General features: G+C 26.3%; 2 protein-coding genes across 2 annotated transcripts; one reads left to right on the top strand and one right to left on the bottom strand.

The window, feature by feature from the left end:
- Positions 1-6,808: 6,808 nt before the first annotated feature.
- Bm10198 (Uncharacterized protein) lies at positions 6,809-6,931 on the bottom strand (the record flags this gene model as incomplete). Its single annotated transcript, XM_001894129.1, has 1 exon — positions 6,809-6,931. One exon carries the CDS (start codon positions 6,929-6,931, stop codon positions 6,809-6,811), a length of 123 nt encoding a protein of 40 aa, XP_001894164.1.
- A 9,847-nt stretch (positions 6,932-16,778) lies between these two features.
- Positions 16,779-21,663, top strand: Bma-tre-1 (Trehalase family protein; the record flags this gene model as incomplete). The annotated part of the gene is made up of 13 exons (XM_043079623.1): positions 16,779-16,807; positions 17,044-17,144; positions 17,663-17,886; positions 18,263-18,363; positions 18,580-18,672; positions 18,839-18,959; positions 19,235-19,412; positions 19,609-19,806; positions 20,098-20,216; positions 20,417-20,521; positions 20,738-20,887; positions 21,022-21,162; positions 21,520-21,663. The coding sequence occupies 13 exons, from the start codon at positions 16,779-16,781 to the stop codon at positions 21,661-21,663; spliced, it is 1,704 nt and encodes a 567-aa protein (XP_042935557.1).

Raw genomic sequence — 21,663 nt, 5'->3', positions numbered from 1 at the left:
GTATAAGTTTTTACAGATTGACATTCTATATGCAAATATTTTCTTTTATCATTGATAATTAAAAATTAGATAGCATAGTGTAGGATATATTTTACAAACTAAAAGTATCCAAATCTTCATTTCAGTAATCATTTATTTATATTCATCTTTCTTCATCTTCAACATTTCAATACTTTCCTACATTTCATCGCATTTTTGCATATATCACTCAATAATAATACAATGTAATATAATATCATTAGGTTAAACAAGCTTATAGCTTATTGATTAGTAATATAAAATAAAATTTTGATTAAACAAAAAACAAAATCTGACTAAATGAAATAAATAAATAAATAAATCAAATTTAGAACGATTAAAATAATTTTGATAATAAATCGAAATGAAAAATTATATATAACAGACTAAAACTACACTATAAGTAGACATTTTGTTATGATGAAAAAGCAAAAATCTAAAACTTAAGGTTTGAAATTTTCAACAAATGTTATAGAAATCAACGAATGATAAACAATGCTACTACATAAGACAATTCGTGCAAAAGTGGGAAAGGAGAAATGAAGATGAAAAAGGTGGAACAGCAAGAAAAGTAGCAGTTGCTCTCACTTTACAACAAACATCAAATGAGCTCGAATTCCGCTTCACTTCAAGCTAAAGCTAAAGCTATAGAAGTTGAAATACGACAAGGAAGAAATGAATGATTGAACTAACTGTTAGCAATTCCAATAAGCTCAAATTTTAAATTTATTCCTTACTTGTTACTTAAAAACAATTTCGCTTTCTACTTTAACTTTCTATGCTTTATAAAAAAAAAAAAGAACAAGTTGTGAGTGCATATTTCGGTTTATTTGAAAAAATATACTATGTATTAAAATAGGTTGAAGTATTCATGCATCATTCAAGTCCTCAGGAAAAAAAAAAAAAAAAAATTCATCAGTTTGTCATCCTTCTTTTTAATTTACAAAATGACAGTTGGAGAGGCTTCTTCGTTTGAATGATTACAGCCAAAATGTAATGAAACAACCACGTATTAATATGTCACCTTTCATGACTGTCATGCCCCTTGTCACGAGTGATGAACACAAAACAAATGGAACGAAGAGATGTTTTGTTCTGACATTTTTAATGAATTACGACATGTCAAAATGGAATATTGGATGAGCATTTATAAAAAAAAAAAAAAAATAAAATAAAATAAAATAAAAGTGCAGATTATAAATAAATTTTTAAACTCTACAACAATATCAGTACTGATATTCGAGAATTCTCAAATATGTGACAAATTCGAGAATTCCCAAATATGCAACATATTTTATCCTTAGAAATTATTATAGTCTATTTTTCAACTTCATTCATTCATTCTAATACTCCATCAAGTTTTCCGGGGATTTCCATACTTTTTGTAAACATTACCATTACCAGTCTTTTTTTTTTCTTCGCATATTCTGGTACATAGCATTCTAAAATTGATGTGTGTAAATCCCGGAAAAACTTGATGGAAAGAAGGAAATTCTGCTCCTTAGCAGTCCTAGAAAATTTAAATTGATGCCATTAGGCAATGTAATATGCTATAGAATCAATTTAAAAGAGAACAAAAAAACAAAAAAAAAAAAAAAGTGATATTAAAAATTTGAATAACATTTAAATTATCCTACACAAAAGAAAGCTTCAGATTAATTAGCATCTAACAAGGATAAAAAAAATCACCCATACTGGATGATATGAATATTTCAAAACAATCATTTCATTCACATAAATTGTGACAGTAAAGTTATCAGCCATAAATTTCATAAAATACAGTCAATAAGAAATCACTGATTGAAATAAAATATAAAAATCATTGATTGAAATTTTTTAAATTGAAAAAAATCCCTCCTAAAATGAATGCATTACTATCGTACATCACTACGATCATTTTTTTTTAGGGATAATTGCTAAAGCAGAAAGGGAATAGAGCCAACTTAACAGCAATAGTTCGATGATTTATTGCTCTACTTGGAAACTTAATTATGCAATAATAACAAATTTGATATTGAATATTGAGAGTTATTACATCTATTTCACTTTTTTTTTTTTTTTTTCATCAAATTCTTTTAGAAATTATTAAACTAGAATTTCAAAAAATTGTATTTCATTTTTTTCATTGTTAGTTGACATATAGAAAATCGTTACTGTTAATACAACAAAAGATAAAAAACATTTACATGAAAATATTTAAGAATCATTTTAACCAAAATAGAAGCAATCAAATCTCATTAACAGGATTAAACATGTATAGAAATTATACAATAAACAATATTTTTGATAGAATGATTTAATTTTTAGGAATGAAATTTTTATAAAAAGATAAACCTGAATTTAATCTAACCAAATGTATTATTTATTTAGCAAATTTATGTACTACAAGCAAATCTATTGAATTTTTCGAGTGTTATTTTGAAATGAAAAGATTTACTTCAGCGTATTAATAAAATATTCAAAAAATAGAAGTTATTTTCATCTTCATTTTATCATTTAGCCAAGGAATTCTTACTACTGTTATCAATAGTAAACAGAAAAAAATAGCTATGATTAAGTATCATGCTAAAACAAAGATCAGGGAAAATCCATAGCAATTAAAACATTTGACTCAGTCTATCATCATCATAAGAGATCATTAGTTGAATGATTTGATGGATTAAATTTTAGCTTAGCAACATATACCTAAAATGCTTCATCACATTTCAAGACTATTTAACAATTGGTTCAACAATAGAGAGATAAATTTCAGATAGAAATTTTGCAAGTAAAATATCAATTTATGATATTCACTAATTCTAATTTTATATTTACTATTTATAAGACACGCATTAAGGAAACTATATAGTAGTATCCGTTCGAAAAGAAAAAAAAAAAAGATCCATTACTAAGACTACTAGTCAAAATTTACAGGCAATTTTTGCCCTTATATAACTAAATTAAAAGGCAAAACCTGATAGCTTTATTTTTCATCACTGAATTCTCAAAATAATATTTCAACTAAAGATCTATACGATACTATCTATTTTCATGAAAGTTTCAGATTTTTTTTTTTTTTTTTTTTAATCCATTTCTCTTCTTTCTTTCTCGTTTTTATCTGTTAAGAAGAAAAAATTAAGAAATTGAATAACATACTTAATGAAATATCCATTGAAATTTGCCCATCTAAGGAGAATAAAAGTTCACATAAATATATGCATACAATTATAATTTTTTCTTTTATCATTAATGAAAAAATGAAACAGTAATTACATTCTTTACCTTTTAGTACAGTTATACTTTAAACTAATTACAGTTATACTTTAAACTAATTACAGTTATAATTTAAACTACCTATAACATTTGGTAATTCAAAGTATAACCGTATTATTCCATTTTCTCTTCCTATGCATTCCCCAAAAAAAAAAGCAATCAAAAATTTTTTTTAGTCCTCATTATTAGAAATTAACACTAAATCAGTATAAGTGAAAAATTTCTAAATGCTAATCCAATGTTTCTATAAAGAATTATACGACCGTTTAAGCAGATAAATATACCAGAGAATACTAAAAGAGAACCAGATAACAATTGATATAATTGGAATGACCTGCAAATATATGTATATTCGAAGGACACTTAAATCGGTTATTACGCCTTGCAGTTGATAAAAAGTAACTAAAGGAAAATCGATGAATAAATAGACAATTTTTATAAATTATTTGCAAAAAAAAAAAAAACATAATAACAGTGTAGAAGTGCATTTAGCCTTTTGATAAGCAATCTTTCTAAAAAGTAGATGGAAGTTTATAGGAATCATCCAAAACACCAGAAGTTTCTCTTATGTCAAACAAACAAAACAAAAAAAAACGCCCTATGACCTCTACCCTTTGCAAAGATTCAAAGAATATTCCAATTTAGGTGCTGCACAATATGCTGGTTAGCATTATCTCGAACTAAGTCACTCTTCACCTCACATCTAATGAGACCTTACTAATTTAAATGACATCCTCATTAGATCATGCTAAATTCCATTTTTTAAAAAAAAAAGTGAAATTTGCTGTTTTTTACAAATAAATAATTTTTTTTTTTTGCATTTTTATAGAATAATAATTTTTATAAACAAATTACACATATAAAATCAGCAATTAACAAATTTAGAATAGAAGATGAGAGCGAATTTGAAATTGATGCGACAAATTATTTCTCTGATCATTCAAAAACCATAACAATAACATTTCTTAAATAATTATTTAAATAATAATTATTATTATCATTAAATAATTATTATTATTATCGTAGAAAATAATTATCAGAATCATAAAATTTCAGTTCTCAATTACAGGTAAATTATACAGATATTTTATCAGAGGATAAACTAAGACAGTAATAGAGAAAATGAAATGGAATACAAAAGAAGGACCATAAACAGAAGTAGTAATGAGAAAATTCCATTTTTTTTTTTTTTTTTGATTAAAACACCGTAACATTTCTTTACATTCATATCAAGCGATTATTTGTCAAAATTTTGATAAAAAATTATTCAGATTATAAAAATCAATCATGTTATTAAAAATTTATAAACTGAATCACAAATAACAAACTACTATTATTGCTATTTCACTTACTTTCTTCACTAATGAACCACCTTCCTATACATCATATAGTGAATGATAAATGTACTTATCAATTAATTCATAATTTAATGATAATATATTCTCAATTTTAGCTTAACATAACCAATATCAATCTTTATAACTTAGACAACATGCAACACTAATCGTTTAAGCATTATACATTGATGCTTTTTCAATGCTAACAAAATTTAACTGTTTCATTGATATATGTATGTATTATAGAAGAAAACATCAATACAATACAATTTGTTTGTATTAGAAGAATTATCCTATTTGTATTAAAATTGATTCAATCATTAAATGAACCAAAATTACATATCATTTTCTATTATAAATAACAAATGATGCATATTTATAAGTTATATTTCAATTACTGCAAAAAACCACTTAATAGTGCTATCTACCTAATAAAGCGCTAAAAAAAAAAAAAAAAAAAATTCCATCCTATAATAGTAGGAAGGATGGAATTAAAAAAGAAAGTTGAGAAAATTAATGTTCAGGAAGTTATAATTTTACAGCCTGCAAACACTGTAAGACCACCAACATCTTTACGGCGATTTAATTTCGCTACTTGACAAGAAAAGAAATTGGAGGACATTTATCAATATGCAAAAAAGAATGAGATGGATGGGAAAAAATGAAGAGAGAGAGAAATTTAATTTAATAATTTTAAATTAGTCATTTCTAAACTTTTTCACATATTTTTTTTTCAATTTTTACTCTCTGATTATTTTAAAATCATCACAATTAACAAATTTAACTTTAATAACTTAACATAAAATTAACTTAAAACTTAAGACTAACATAAAGCTACACCAATTGTTTAAGTTTAATTTTGCAAAGCAAAATTAAAATAAGAGATAAGTTTGAATTCAAATAACCTTGACTCTAAAAGATGTAGCAGTAGCCTTTGAATTTCAAATTGCATTCAGCATTCAAAAGCGGTAAAATCTAACAATACAGAAGCAATAAACAACAACTAAAAATTGTAACATAAAACGATCCAATAATAAAAGTTTACATATATTTTGTGTGTTGTTGACTTACATATTCTATATTTTATAGTTATACTTGTACACAAATATAATGTAATAGTAATTACATCAATAGTAATATGTTTTTTAAAAAAAAAAAAATCATTAAAAAAAAATTTTGCACCTAACAAAAATCCCTCACAATCCATATTTATGAATAATCTATTGGATTTATTTAAAATCATTCTCCTTTTTTTTTTTTTTTTAAACCGATATCTTTTATTTTCTTACATGATATGTGCAGCAATATTTTATGTTGATTTACATTTTTTTTTTTTTTTTTTTTTTTTTTTAATAGAGAAAATGTCCGCAATTGAAATCACTAACACTTTTTTAAAGAATGTTTGCTAGGTATAAAAATGAAAATATTGAAAAGAAAGAAAAATACGAAATAGCTCTATGATGATATCAAATTCATCATTCTCGATGATCATACCAGTTTCAATCAACATTAATAATGGATATTGAACATGTCGAGCATATCTTCAATAATCAACACTTCAAGCATATATTTTCTTTTTCTCCCTCCCAGAAAAAAAAAAAAAAGTGCAACAATCACAATTTCCTTTTTGAAATATTCCGTTTCATATCACCATCTAATCAAAAGTTAATAATGTTAAAGTGAAGTTAAAGAAAACAATTAAAAATTAATAAGTGAGAAAAAAGAAAGTGAGAAAAATAATCGGCTTCCTCTTCCTCTTCATCATCATCTTCTTCTTCTTCTTCTTCCATCTTTTCTTTACTTTCTAATTTTCTTTTCTTTTCCTTTTTTTTTTTTTTCTTGCCATAAAAATCAATAAAAACAGAATTAGTAAAATAAAATAGTACACGAAATGTATGTAATACTCAATAAACAAAACAAGCAAAAAAAAAAAAACATTTTTTTTTTTTTTTAAAAATACTATCTAAATTGGATGGTTAAATGTTTTTTTTTTTTTCTTCTTTGATTTTTGAGAATAAAAATTTCGAAAAGAAATGAAATTTAATATGTAAGAAGTAATGGAGGAGGAGGAGTATACAGAGAGAGAGAGAGAGAGGGAGAAAAAGGGAGAAAAAGGGAGAAAAAGAAGTATAAATATAAATAGATTCATATATATGACGACAAACAAACATTACGGATAGACATAACAGAATGTTAAATTTTTAAAAATGGGTGAAATAATTCTCGAAAGTAACATCAACATCTACATCAACAGCAGCATCAGCAGCAGCAGCAGCAGCAGCAGTAGTAGTAGTAGTAGCAACAACAGCAGTACTACTATACATACTGCCATCGAGAAGACATCAAATCTACTTGTGAGTGAGTGAATGGAAGATGGCAAAAGTACCGCTCACCCATTTGATATTGGAATAAATGATCAGTGGAACAAATAATGATCAATCGTCAATGAAAACTGCCAACTCCACCCTAATCGAACTTCTCTATACATTCCTCATTTTTCAATCTTTTTTTTTTTTTTTTTTTTTCATTAGGTATCATAGCATCTAATTTCTTTTTTTTTTTCTTTCATTTATCATCTATCACCTCATTATCATTATTATTATTATTATAAGCATTTTGTTTATCAATCATTCATCATTACTGCACAGCAAGAAAAACAATTTTAATTGTCACACAAACACACATACACATTATTAATTAACCTAACAACATTCATTGCTTATCCAAGAAGTTTTAATTAAAAAAAAAAAAAAAAAGAAAACATTCGCACAATTCAGCTGTCTTCTTACATCGATGAAATGTCATTTCCAAACGACATCTGAATATGAAAAGAATATTAAATTAAAATAAATAAATAAATAAGTAAATAAAAATTTCGAACATAACACCTCTTTCACTGCTTAAAGGAAATAAGAAAAATAGAAAGTTTCTATTACAAAGAAATTAAATATATGCATAACTTTTAAATGTTTTTTTTTGCGCTTTTCACAAAGAAATAAAAAGTTTTTTATAACATTGCTACTATCTTATCATCCTTAAAATGTTTAAATTTCTTCAATTAAAAAATTTAATACATTTTAACTATTGAAGAGGATCTTCTCCTTTTGTTTTCGATTTTAAAAGTTGAAACAATAATTGATAAAAAAGCAAATATAGAACGAATTTAAAAATAAACTATCCACAAAATTTACTTATAACATCTATTTTTAATTTAGGATTTCGAATTAAATATTTAATATATATAGCTTTACTAAATCAAATTACTATCGTCATTTAAAAAAAAAAAAAAAAAAAAACACAAAATAGTGATGAATAGAGCAAAAAGATAAAATCACATTTCGTGCCAATTAACAAATTCATCCATGCAATGCATAACATATCATTAACAATCTCACAAATTTTCATTTTCTAAAAAAATACCTCTCTCAGTTTTCCAATTCATCAAACTTTAAATTCGTTAATTCAAACTTAATGAAGGATAAAGTTTGTGCAATTTTCAGAAGAAAATTTTCGCAAAATACAAAAAATTAGAGTTTTTTTTTATTATTATTTTTTTTTTCTAATCATTCGAATTGTCAACCATCATCATTTTAGGGATTCAAATTACTGAATAACATCATGTCATTTAAAAAAATTTATATTAAAAAAAAAAAAAATATATATTTCTTGGATGCCGACTATTTTAATGAAAAAAGAATGAACTAATACTTTTGATCGTATTAGAAAACTTTTCCCTAATCGATTTACACATTTTTTTTAATATTGTAATTAGCAACTTTTTTAATTCATTTGTTTATTTCTTAATGAGACATAGAGCATCATACTTTCAACTAAAAATTTACTACTTTAAAAAAACAATATTAACTGTTATTTTCAATATAGCTAATATTACTTTCAAGTTTCTTCCATCTTTCCGTCTCATTTCATAAATCTTTATTCGAGTATCTTATTTCATTTCTATCTTCATTTAAATATGACATCTTTTTTTTTTTCATAAAGTTTTTTAAAATACATCTGGAAGGGATATGCATTAAAAAGCATTTGAAAAATGAGATGGGAAAATAATTTAATCGTTTTGCATTGACGGTAAGGATACCAGAATTAAATCAACAAACAGATAAATTTTTTTTTTTTTTTTTAACGCAGTTTCTGGATAATAAAATTCATGTTTCATTCCGATTTGACAAGAAAAGAGACGGAAATAGAAGAGTAGGATAAAATTTTATATACGTTTCATTTTTTCAGTTCAACTAAAAACAATAGAATGACTTATCATATTATATCAAAATATGAAATGATATTTAAATACAACAGAAAAATTACAAACATATTCGATTCATAGAGAGAGAGAGAGAGGAAAAAAAGTGGATGGTAAAAGATGGAATAAAATGGAAAAGTTTATCAGTTGTTAAAAAAAAAAAAAAAAAAAAAAAGGAAAAACTGGAACCGGAAATGATTGCTGATGGCTAGGATGAAGCATGATGTATTTACGATTTTATTAAGATGTCATCAAAAACTTAGAATAGAAGAATAGTTTGCTAGAAAAGGAAGAAGAAATGAAAATAATATAGGTAGATGTGACAAACAGAATTATTATTCGAAACCGGTTTCACATTTCAGTTCTACTCAATTCACCTATCTACTACTATACTGCACATAGATAAACAGTCATATCAGTGTCAAAGTGCGAAATTACCAACTGGACATCAAAGCTTTTTAAAAAAAAAAAACACAGGAAAAAAAAGCTATAAAATGAAAGAAATCAATAATACAGCACATTGGAAGTTTACTATTCAATATTTCGATTTTCATACAAAGGTAAATTTTCATCTTTTCATGCAAGAAAAGATGAAAAATAACGGGAAAAAAAAATCATTATTAGTGGAAATTGTTGAAATTCACGGAAATCTTTCAAAACTTCATTAAAAATTTACTAAAATCAAATAAGACTGAATTCACAAAAAACAAAATGTAGTAGATTCGGGGATTATTTTGGTCTACATTTAGATGTCGAAACATTTAAGCATTTGAGATAAAAGAATTTGTAACTATTTTAAATTATGAAAGTGAAACTTTGCAATTCATTAAAATAGAAATCAAAAAGTCTGCATATGAATCATATCATGTTAGAGATATTTCAAAAGAAAAAAAAAGAGAACTAAAAAATAATTGAAAAATTTTAGAAATGTCTTATACTGAAACAAATAAAGTAATTAAATGAGGTAATTAAGTTCCTAAAATCATTCTTGCAATATTGTTAGCATAAGTACAAATTATTTTTCACGAAATTTCGAGGAAAAAAAAGATTAAAATGAATTTCCTGAAATATTTTTACACATTGTATTTAAAGAAAAAATATGCCATACATTACAACCTCAACTTTTCCACTTTTTTTTTTCGCATAGTTTTTGCTTTCTCAAAAATATCTTCAAATTAAATTCAAATTTCTAATCAAATTTTAAATTTTAACCAAATTAATTCATTCATTTAGAACTTTATATTTTCCTATTATTTACTAATTAACACTAAACATTAATATTATTTGTGATATTACAAGCTATATCAGTATATGATAGAACAAAACTTTATGTGAATATATAAAAATAGCAAAGTTGGAATGAGAACATACCATGAATAATATGATTTTCATATATTGAAAGTTAGATTTTATAGCTAATAATTACTAATGCTGAGATTAGGAAAATAAAAATGAATTATTCTAGCATATTTCATTTGATCTCTGATATTTGTATGCAAATTTAGAAAAAATTTTATTTCTGTCCACTCTTACCTATTTACTAATATCATACCTTTTAATTTAACCATCAATTCCGAAATATATTTTTTTTGCTATTTTTAGATACTTAATGACAGTCCTCATTTTAACGACTATTTCATGTTTCACGATTGTTTCTCATCTTTCATCTCACTTCATTTTTTTCCCTCCATTCATTGGCTTCTGGTTTCTTCCATTTTCATTTTATCTCTCTCTCATCTCATTTCCAAATATTATCTCCCGAAAGACCTTGGCACAATTAAAGATGCAAATGAAGAAAAAAAAAAGTTTTTTTTTCCCTCTTATTCGTTGACTAATGTGAATAATCAGAAATTAATTGATATAACCGTTCCAGAATACTTAATGCATTTAATCATCAACAAATTACCACTAAAAACTTTTTATGAAACATGAAAACACTGGAGGAGGAGAAGTAGTTGAAGAAAAAGCAATCATTTTTAGCTTGCAATATGTTCACAAAAGAAGTTGTAACTCAATTTAGAATAATTGAAAATAGATGCTAACAAATTGGCATTATTAAACTTTAGAAAATAAAATTAAAAATCTTGTAATATTTTTTCATGGCTTTTTTTTCAAAAAAAAAAAAAAAAAAAATCTAAAATACAGGCTTACAAGTTAAAAAGTAGAAATAATTATTACGAATTGTATAATTTTGTTTCTGAAAATAATACACTACTAAAAAAGATATTGAATAGTCCTAATAGCATATATAATAATCTAATTTCTAACATAGAAAAAAATCAAATCAATTTTGCCTTTTCATTCATATAAACTTCTCCGTCAGATACTTTATCATTGAATTGAAACAATTTTCAGTTTGAATAATAGACAAAATTTTCTAATGCACCAATTTTTGATAAATTTTTGCTCATTAGCAAATTTTTAATTTAATTTCATTTATGGAACAGAAATAAATGAAAAATGAAAGATATCCAATTTATACATACAGCTACTCATATAAAATAAATGAATTGCAGAAAAAATTTCAATTACTTGAATTGAAAATGAGAACATCAATTTATACGTAAAGTATTTTTTCGAAAAGATTTGGAAAATGCATAAAAATTCCTAGAAGACTACAATTTGTTGAGAGAATAATTTATAATTTAAAAAAGAGAAATAAATTCAGATGTCGATCGAGTGAACAAATATAAAAATCACAGCTCCTTTTAATTTTTGAGAAATACGTAAAAATTCAAACGTTTCTATGCAATGAAATATTAAAACTAATTTAAGATTTAAACGAAAAAATTAAAATAATGCAAAATACAAAGGATTGATGCAATCTTCTTTATTAAGACAAAACTGAGCAGCAAATAATTCAAAATTTATATTATTTTTGACATTACTAAAATCCGATGTGTTAATAACGTTAAAGTTTTTTTCATTTAAGGAAATCAACCAACCTACCAAATTTGGTTTTAAATATTACCAGTTTAGAAAGTTTAATCAGATGATTTATGAATTCATATGTTATTCCTTGTTATCTAATATTAACTTCAACAACATAAAATATCACCAAAACTATCTTAAAATTTTAGCTACTCTATTATTTGCGCAAAATGAATTTTTTTTTTCCCGAAATGACAAATTTAATTTATTGAACAAAATTTGTTTGTGAAAGAAGAAAGAATGGCAGCTATCGCAGCTATTGAAGTAATAACAGTGAACGAATAAAACTTTTTTAAAAATAAAAAATAACACAGGAAATTTTGTAAACTATTTGTTTGAGTACTACTATTTTACAAGAATAAGCATTTATTACTCCTATATTCAATAAATATTTCATTGATACTTCATCACAATAAATACTTCATTGAACAACTGTTCAGTTTAGTCTAATTAACTTCTTAAAGACAAACTTTCTTTTCTTTTCTACTAATTTATTTCTTCCGCTATCAACTATCCCCTACTCTTACAATTTACTCATTAAACGAAAGCCAAGCTAATAAATGATATTTTAATTATTATCAACACTACCATCACTAATTTAACTTGGAAAAAAGAACAGATCACAAAAATACAAGACTGTTCATAATCGTTCGAGAATTTACCAATGTGGAGGTAAATATTTAACTAAAAAAAAAAAAACATTTGTTACTATCGTCCCTCTAATCAATATTAAATTATAAATAATTGATACTAATACTACTAGTACTACTAACACTACGATTAATAGTATATCTATCATAACTATTTTAAGTGCTACCAATATTTCACAATTGGGATTTGATGAGAAGGACGATGACCGTACAAACTACTGTCGGTCAGTTCAAATATATAGAACAAACATTTTGCTACTGGTTTTCGATAATTAATCATAAACTATGCCATGAAAGGCTTTCAAATGATGCATCAAAATAGAGAGAAATAGGATGAAAAGAGATTGTTATCAGTGAGAAAAGATAGACGATAAATCAGGCCAAATCGATCTTTTTTAATTGTGATCCAAATCCAAATAAACAAAAGCTATATTGATACTATTGTTACTATTATTTTATTATGAATAAGTTACGCATTGATTAATTTTAATTTACTAATTGAATTTAATTTTAGGAAAAAAGAGACAAAAAAAAAAAAAAAGAAAAAGAAAAAAGGAAGAAATTAAGCGAAGTGATATTCCCTAAGAGACTTTTAGCGCACTATCTTCACTATATTCAAAAGCTTTTTTTTTTTTTTTCATTTTTCTTTTTTATCAATACGAATATAAAAAAAAAAAGAAGCATTTTTATTGTTCTGAAAAGATTTCTTTTCTTTATTCCAAAAAAAAGAAAAGCAACATGTTTCTTTTTCTGAGAAATATTTTTTCATAAAAAGGCTTTTATGTTTCAAAAAAGAAAAAAAAAAAAAAAAAGTTTAACCCTTTTTTTTTTGCAGCAAAGAAAACTTTTTTGCTATTCCTTTCCTTCATATTGATTCTATTATAAAAGCTTTTCCTCTTTTCGAAAAAAAAAAAAAAAAAAAGAAAAAGAAAAACAGAAAAGAAATTAGTTAACATATGAAAGTAAGGCTGACATAAATATGACACATATACTTAATTTCAAATCTTGTCTTCGACTAACTTCACTGTCTATTCTATGATTTGCATCATTCAGTTATTCTTGCTTTTGTCAATTGCTTTTCAAAATTTCAAAAAAAAAAAAAAAAAAAAAACAGGATTCCATCAGAAGCAAAATTTTTCAGCTGGCATTTTTAAGCAATCAAATATATGACAAATAGTAATGCAGTAAAACAGCTGGTAGATTTGAGATGAACATTTTGGTTGTGTAAAAGTTTCAATAACTCGATATCTGAGTAAAAAGTTCGGTAAAATTGTCAAATAAATCTAAAATAAATATGTTAACAAAAAAAAAAATGATTTCATTTACTACAGTCAATTTACAATTTAACTACAATGACTATTTAAATTCAGTTAGACTGTTTGCTTTTAACAAGTAACACAATCACCAAATGATTCCCACTTTTTTACTTAAATATGTTCAAACATAGCTAAAGCATAATAAATTAATCTTACTTCATATATAAATATATTATATAATTCAGAATTTGCCTACAAGAAAAGGTGTAAGTTGAAAAGATTTATTTCTTGTTAACAAAAAAGAAATAGAAAGGAAACAATTACATGATAATGTGAAAACATTAGTTTTCCATCTTGCTTTGCAATATTGAACTTATTCATCAATTTTTTAACATGGCCAAACTTAAGTCACTAACACATTGATGAAAAGAGGGAAACAACAAATAGTCTAAATCAATTCATTTATTTCTTTCTCTTCATTTTTACTTATTGTTACTTCTTGCATTTATAAAGTTTAACCATTTATAGCTGAATATATTATTAAAGCTTTAAGGAAGAGAAAGAATGAAACTAGTTTTGAAACATATGCGATGCAATCTTTATTCTTTCCTCATCAAAGCTAAAGCTGACTGATATCAAATGAGAAAGATTTTGATCTGTCAAAGAAGTGGAGAAGAAGAAGAAGAAGTAAACCAGATCTAATAAAATAAAAAGTAGTAAAACCATTTGTTGATTGATCAATTTGTGAATATCTAACCCGAATTGAGCATATCGCAATTATTAATAAATTGTTTTAATTGAAAGCATTATGAAATTGGCATTTTGGAAAATTATTTAACAACAATATTTGCTAGCTAAGTGATAAGAAAATCTATTTTAGCAAATCAGGAAATGATAAGGGAAGCAATCATATATAGCAATAAAATGTTTGTATCTATCTGACAAGTTGAATCATGAAAGCACTTCATTTCTAAACCTTTCTCATCCACTCTAATGCAAGTAACAAATACGTAGATAATTCTGCGAGTTCGATTAACACATTTAGACAATTTTATTATGTAAGCTTGCAAAACGAAAATGCTTATAAAAATAAAATTTAACAAATTGAATTCTAACTTGAATGTTGCAGTGGAACAAAAATAGTTTTGACAGATTTTTTATTGTTAAAATCTGAGCTAAAAAACTATGAACTAGAAAACTACTAATCACTAATTAATCATTTAACAGTTTCGAAAAGCTAAAAATAAAAATGATAGCAGAAATAGTACGAATAACTATTCAACAAGATCTCAAAAAAAAAAAAAAAAAAAAAAAAAAAAAGGAAATTCTGTAAAAAGAAACAAATAATATTCAAAATTTTCATATCAATACAATGCAATAGATAATTTATCGCTGATAAATCGGAGGAGTAATCATTAAAACTTGTATCATTTCACTATTAGAAATGTTTAAATTTAAACCAATAACTAATCGTTGCATTTCTAATTTTTACTTTATTCAATTAAATATCTCTGAAGCACTCTATATATGTGTTAATTCCATCAAAATCGCAACTAGGAAAAGAAAAAAGAATAAAATAAAAAGAAAGAAAAAAAAAACTTTTTGATAACAAAAATTATGCATGAAAATAGGACCACCGAACTATCATCATATCGAATCTGAATTTTAAATACATTACGATTTAAATTTCGTAATACGGATCCCGTGATACGTTATGTCATGAGATGATGGTACTGTAATTGTTTAGCAATTATTGCTTACGATCTAGGGAACGGTGTACTTTGCATGACTTTGACAAAATTCTTCTCTAATTATCTTTAGTTTTTACCGTTCCTATCACGTAACACGTACGTGATGATGATGAGTTGATCGTATCAAATGCGATGCTGTTAATATGACAGTGAGAAATTAGTGTGTGTGTGTGTGTGTACAGGTGTAAAAAAAAAAAAAAAGAAAAACGCCAAAACTTTTTCGAAATGTTTCTTTTTTTGAATATTGTTGTAGCTCTCGGATTTTTTAAAATTAATTTCAAATCTCTTACATTCTTTGTCACATAAACACTTGACATTTGTTGATTACTTTTAGATATACGTGACGTAGTTTTATATAATAGCTTCATATAACTTATCTTATGCTCGTTAAATGTAAGAAATTTATTCCGTTTTATACATTGATTTAGACATTTAGATATAGCAGACAGTTACTAATGTTAAAGAGAGAAAATGAAATTAAGGGAAAAAAAAAGGACACCTTTCCACTTTATCAAAGATATAACTTGATTTATATTGCTGAGTAAATGGCAGTTTTCTTAGATGACAATGAATATAGAGAATGAATCAGACAGAAGTAGACTAGCAGTTAATCTAAAGCAGTTAGTCTGGCATATTTCATATATGATTGATCACATCTCAAAATTTTTATGTTTGATATGTAAAACGATAGATTTATGAAGGCGAGAAAAAAAAAAAAATTAATAAAGAGTACATCTTGAAACACATTTAGAAATATAATCTTTACCTGAATAGCTTCGTAATTGTATCTTTCTTCTATTTTCTCTGAAATGTCATTTAGCAACAAAGTAGTTTCATAATATTTTCTTTTTTTCTTAATTTTCATATTTCAGGAATTTGCTCTTTCCACATCATTAGAAAAGCAGTAACAACTAGTTAAAGAAATTATGAACAGATGGTTTAAAATTTTGAAGCTTTTTGAACACCTGCGGCAATGATGAGGTGATCTAATTGCTTCTTGTTGTGAATCCATCATCATGGTATTCAGTGATGACGATGCTGGCAAGAGATATTTGAAGAAGTACACATTTCGTCCATTGCGCTTCTCCTCTGAGACTTATTTGCTCTTGTTATGTTTGTATGTTTCGACCATGTTTTCGCTTCTCAACCAAAATTCAACTTTCTCCCAGTGATTTTCTTAAAATCTAAGTCAAATTTTATTTTCTGAAATTCTTCATTTATTCTTGGTCAGTATTTGCTTTAATTTGATTTCTTTCTGATCTTTTTTTCATTTCTTGGTGATATAATTTGTGCCAACTCGTGTTTTAATTTCTGTTATAAAGAAAATGCTTTATTACGTGATCACCTTATTAAAGTAAGTTTATGCTTTTGACGGTTTTTTTTTTTTTTTTGGAATCGACTTGATTATTATTAACAGTTGTAATAAGATAAATTATTGAATTACTTACACAAGATAGTGATTAAATGATAAGGAAAGCAAACCAACTACACAATACAAAAGGAAAGTGTAATGAAGTATTTAAAGTGTTTTACTTTAAATTGTTAGGTGTTGGATTCCTTTCTGATCTCATGAAATTGATCCGATTTCAGTCAAATTTACTGTGATGGGCCAATTTTGAAAGCTGTTCAGGATGCACATTTATATCCGGATTCGAAGCATTTCGTTGATATGCCTTTAAAATATGATCCAGGTACGAAATATTTTTTCAGAACCTGATCATCTTACTAAACAAATCTCCAAACTTCTGGAGATATCAAAAAAGCCGAACGAAGCTTCGTTTATTGTGGCGATTATAACAGTGCTTTGAATTTCTAAAAATCTTTAACATTTGCAATATGTTTCCAGAAGTTAATCTCTAGAATTTATAAAGTAAAGAGGAATGAAATAACAGTTAAATCGATTGGAGTTGACGATTATCAGTAAATTAGAAAGGATTCAAGGTTCAGAGATGAAAATTTTCAAAATTCCTATTTCTTTTGAAATTGTTTTAAGGTTGACGTATGCAGCATTTTTCAATTACTTTCACTAGTCGTCAACTCTGGCTTCTAACAGTTGATATCACCACATTTTTTTTTTTTGAAATTCATACCGGCTTATAGTGACTGCACGTTGAAATGTTCTTGTTTATCAAGTTCAAAAATTTTGAAATTGATATCTCCAGAATGTAGAGTTCGATCCATTTGAAATTTTGATGTTTCATTATTTAAGTGACAACTCTGAAAGATTTTGGTGATTTTGGCGAAAAGTGGAAGAACAAAACGCTATTGCAAAAATTCGTGGACGAACATTTTGATCCTCCCGGGTTTGAGCTAATGGAGTGGTACCCAGAAGACTGGATAGCCTTCCCTTCCAGTTTTCTCAAAATTGAGAATTATCACCTGAGAAGATGGGCATTACATTTGCATAGAATATGGAGAGACCTTTGTAGAAGGGTAGGTTTTAATTTAGAGGAGTTTTGCAAAAGTAGTGATAAAAAATTTTTAAGTATAATTTTTAATAGCAGTGAATTATTTTTATTTTACACCCTTTTATCTTCAGTGCAAATATCTGAGAGGAAAAGTTAAAGTCGATTTTGAGTAGGTTTATTTTCAGTCGATCATAAAGCGAAAAAATCTTATAAGCAAGTGCTAAATTTTTTTGGCTTCAGTTTTATATAAGATAGAAAAGATTGAATTGCACCAGGAACTACGATTAAAATTATCTAAGCTTTGAACACTTTGAGCAATCAAAGTCATACCAGTGATTTAATTTGGATTTTATTTTTACATAATTTATCTCTGTTTCATTTTGATCTTAATTTCATATAAGATAAAAGAAGATGTTAGACGGCATCAGGAACTTTATTCTTTGCTTTATGTTCCTCATCCTTTTATTATACCAGGCGGTCGATTCCGTGAATTTTACTACTGGTAAGTTTCTTTTTATATTCAGAGGTATCACTTATAGTTTGGGAAAGGATATATGGAGAGTCCTCCTGCAGCTTTTGATTTTTTTTGCACAAGCATCAAAGGGGTTCAAACATTTTACTTTTTTTTATTGTAGTGTGAGCAGTTTTCTTTGTGGGTAGAAGAATTTCCGGTCAATCAGGCAAACTGTTTTCATCAAATCATAAATGTTATTTTTAGGGATTCTTTCTGGATAGTGAAAGGCTTATTATTTTCGGAAATGTATGAAACAGCAAAAGGGATTGTTCGTAATTTAGCTTATATGGTTGATAAGTGAGTTATCTTTTTCTGACATATTTTAGTGTTTTAATATATACTTGAGGTGATAAGTTTCTTTAACTAGCATTGCCTAATGTATAATAAATGTATATCAATAATAATTGGTAAATTAATGAAATAATAATTAACGAAATAATAATTAGTAAACCAATACCTTCAGTCATGGTTTTGTACCGAACGGTGGTCGTGTATATTATTTGGTCAGATCCCAACCACCATTACTCGCTCCAATGGTTTATGAGTGTTATTTAGCTACCGGTGATTTAGATTTTGTGCAAGAGGTTAGCGTATTTTACCATATTTTATATGATCATGATGTTCACTACAAGTTTTCCCTAATAATTTTTGATTTTTTTGATGGTTTCCGAAAAATCGCGAAGGTCATAGCTCAAATCGTAAAACTTTAATATGATATATATTGTTTCGTAACTTAATTTTCTAGCAATAGAGACTAAAGATAAGTTCAATTTTTCTATGGAGCGAGCTAATTAAAAAATCATATAAGCAGTTCTATCCTTCACATAAATTGTGACTTTTTATTTGTATATGCTTGTAGATTCTTCCGATGCTTGAGAAAGAGTATAATTTTTGGATGCTGCAACGTGCCCAAACACTTCATGATGAAGAACGTGGTGTAAATATTTCATTTTTCCAATATCGTGCAAGCATGAAAACACCACGTCCTGAATCTTACAGGGAAGATTTGGAGTTAGCAAAAGATCTTCATTCGATGGGTTAGTTTAAAACATTAGCATAAAAAGTACCAATTTTATTACGTTTAATACTTGTTAACTGCATATATTTAACATTTGTTATTCATTTCATATGTTAATTTATTGTCCGTTATCATTTCAGTCATTTTTTTTCTTTGATTTTAACCTCTATATTTTATTGGAATAAATGAACAAAATTGACATTTCTAATTTCCAGCCGAAAAAGAATTGATGTGGTCAAATATAGCTTCAGCAGCTGAAACAGGATGGGATTTCAGTACTCGTTGGTTTGCCCAAAGTGGTCCAGAAATGCATGACATGAAATCAATTCGTACTTGGTCTATTGTACCCGTTGATTTAAATGCTTTCATTTGTATCAATGCCAGAATTATGGCTTCGTTTTATGAAATTATTGGTATGTTTTTTTTTTTTTTTTTTTTTTTTTTTTTTCCTTTTTATACAATCTTCTTCTTACATTGACTATGCTTTGTCAATAAACGATTTGATTTGAGATAATAAGCCATGTCAAAACCATATCACTATGATTTTTTTAAATATTCATCTTTTATAATCCATTTCAGTTACTTGTTCCTTCTTATAATACTTTTTAGAGAAAAATTTTTCGTTATTATTCTCTTCCAATATTTTATAGTATGTACAGCAAATCGAAATGAGCATGCATTATCAGTATGAATTTGACTTTCAGGTAATTTCCCGAAAGTATTACTATATCAGTCGCGCTATGAAATGGCAAAATTGGTGATGAAAATTCTTCACTGGAATGAAACCGATGGGATTTGGTATGATTACGATCTGGAAAAAAAGGTTTTTTTTAAAAAAAATAGAGATAATATAAGTTTCAAGTTTAAATAGAGTCACTTTTTGGCATGAAGTTTTTTTTTTTTTTTTTGAATGAAATATGTGTAGTGAGTATTAAGTGATATTTCTTATATTTTATTCATATTCTTTTTGACTGTGAGAAATTTACATTGAGCAAATTATGCATTTTAAATACAAAATTTTAGCTTCACTCCAACACATATTATATTTCGAATGCTCTACCCTTGTATGCAAAATGTTACAATGATGAGGACGAAATCATTCCACACAGAGCTTACGAGTACTTGAAGGTATGTTTTCTGGGTTTCTGAGTTTTATAATAATAATATTTAAAATCCTGATAAATTATAATCTGTTCATTTAAATTCCATCTTATCTTTATTTTGCATTATATTCTTTTAGCATCATTCCTACTTATATTTGAAAACAGTAGTATAGAGATACTTCATGCCTATAAACACTTCACGATTTTTTTTTTTTTAATTCTGATTTTAAAAAGCATGCAGAGAGAAGGAGTGTTGAATTTCACCAAAGGTTTGCCGACTTCTTTGGCCATGAAAAGTGAACAGCAATGGGATAAGGAAAATGCGTGGCCGCCAATGGTACATATGGTCATTGAAGGCTTTCGTACTACGGGTGATCCTGTACTAATGAAGGTCTGTGTTATAGTTTTCAGTGTTAATCATTCTTTTAAAGTGTTTTCCGAAAATATATTTACTCTTATTAGTTTATTTGGCATTTGATATTTTCTACTCTGCATTTCATTTTGATGAATTGGAATATTTTATAGGCAGCTGAAGCTATGGCAACACAATGGTTAAGTGTAACATATAAATCTTTTATTCGTACTCATTCAATGTTCGAAAAGTATAATGTTTCGGCAATTTCTGAAGAATGTAGTGCTGGTTCCGGTGGAGAATACGAAGTGCAAGTTCGTTAAACTCTAAATTTAAAAATTGATTTCTATTTTAACCTGAATCAGAGTACAAGACTTTCCTTCAGTGTGAAGAAAAGTTCATGTATTTTTCACTTCTAACTTTTAAGTTCCCTACATATAAACCCAGAATATTCATTTGACCAATACTCAAAAATAACTCAAAATAAAAGAAAAAAAAGAATACTCAGAACAAAAAATTACTCAAACTCAAAAAATTGACCATTACTTAATATTTTAACCGTATATTTTCGAATTCCTGGGCGTTTAATCTGTCAACAATGATGCTCTCAATTGCAAGCTCTGATTGTACAAATACTAAACAAATAGAAAGTTTTAAATAAATCTTTGCAGACTGGATTTGGTTGGACAAATGGTGTTATACTAGATTTGTTGGACAAGTATGGGCAAATGATGACTTCAGCAGCGCCTGTCCGGACACATTGCATGTTTTTCGTTACTGTTTTCTTTACTTTGTTAGTATTTTCAACTAATTAA

The sequence above is a fragment of the Brugia malayi genome (assembly GCF_000002995.4).
Source record: "Brugia malayi strain FR3 genome assembly, contig: Bm_v4_Chr3_scaffold_001, whole genome shotgun sequence".
Lineage (NCBI taxonomy): Eukaryota > Metazoa > Nematoda > Chromadorea > Rhabditida > Onchocercidae > Brugia > Brugia malayi.
Note: the sequence above shows the minus strand (reverse complement) of the source record. Positions and strands in the feature narration are given on the sequence as shown.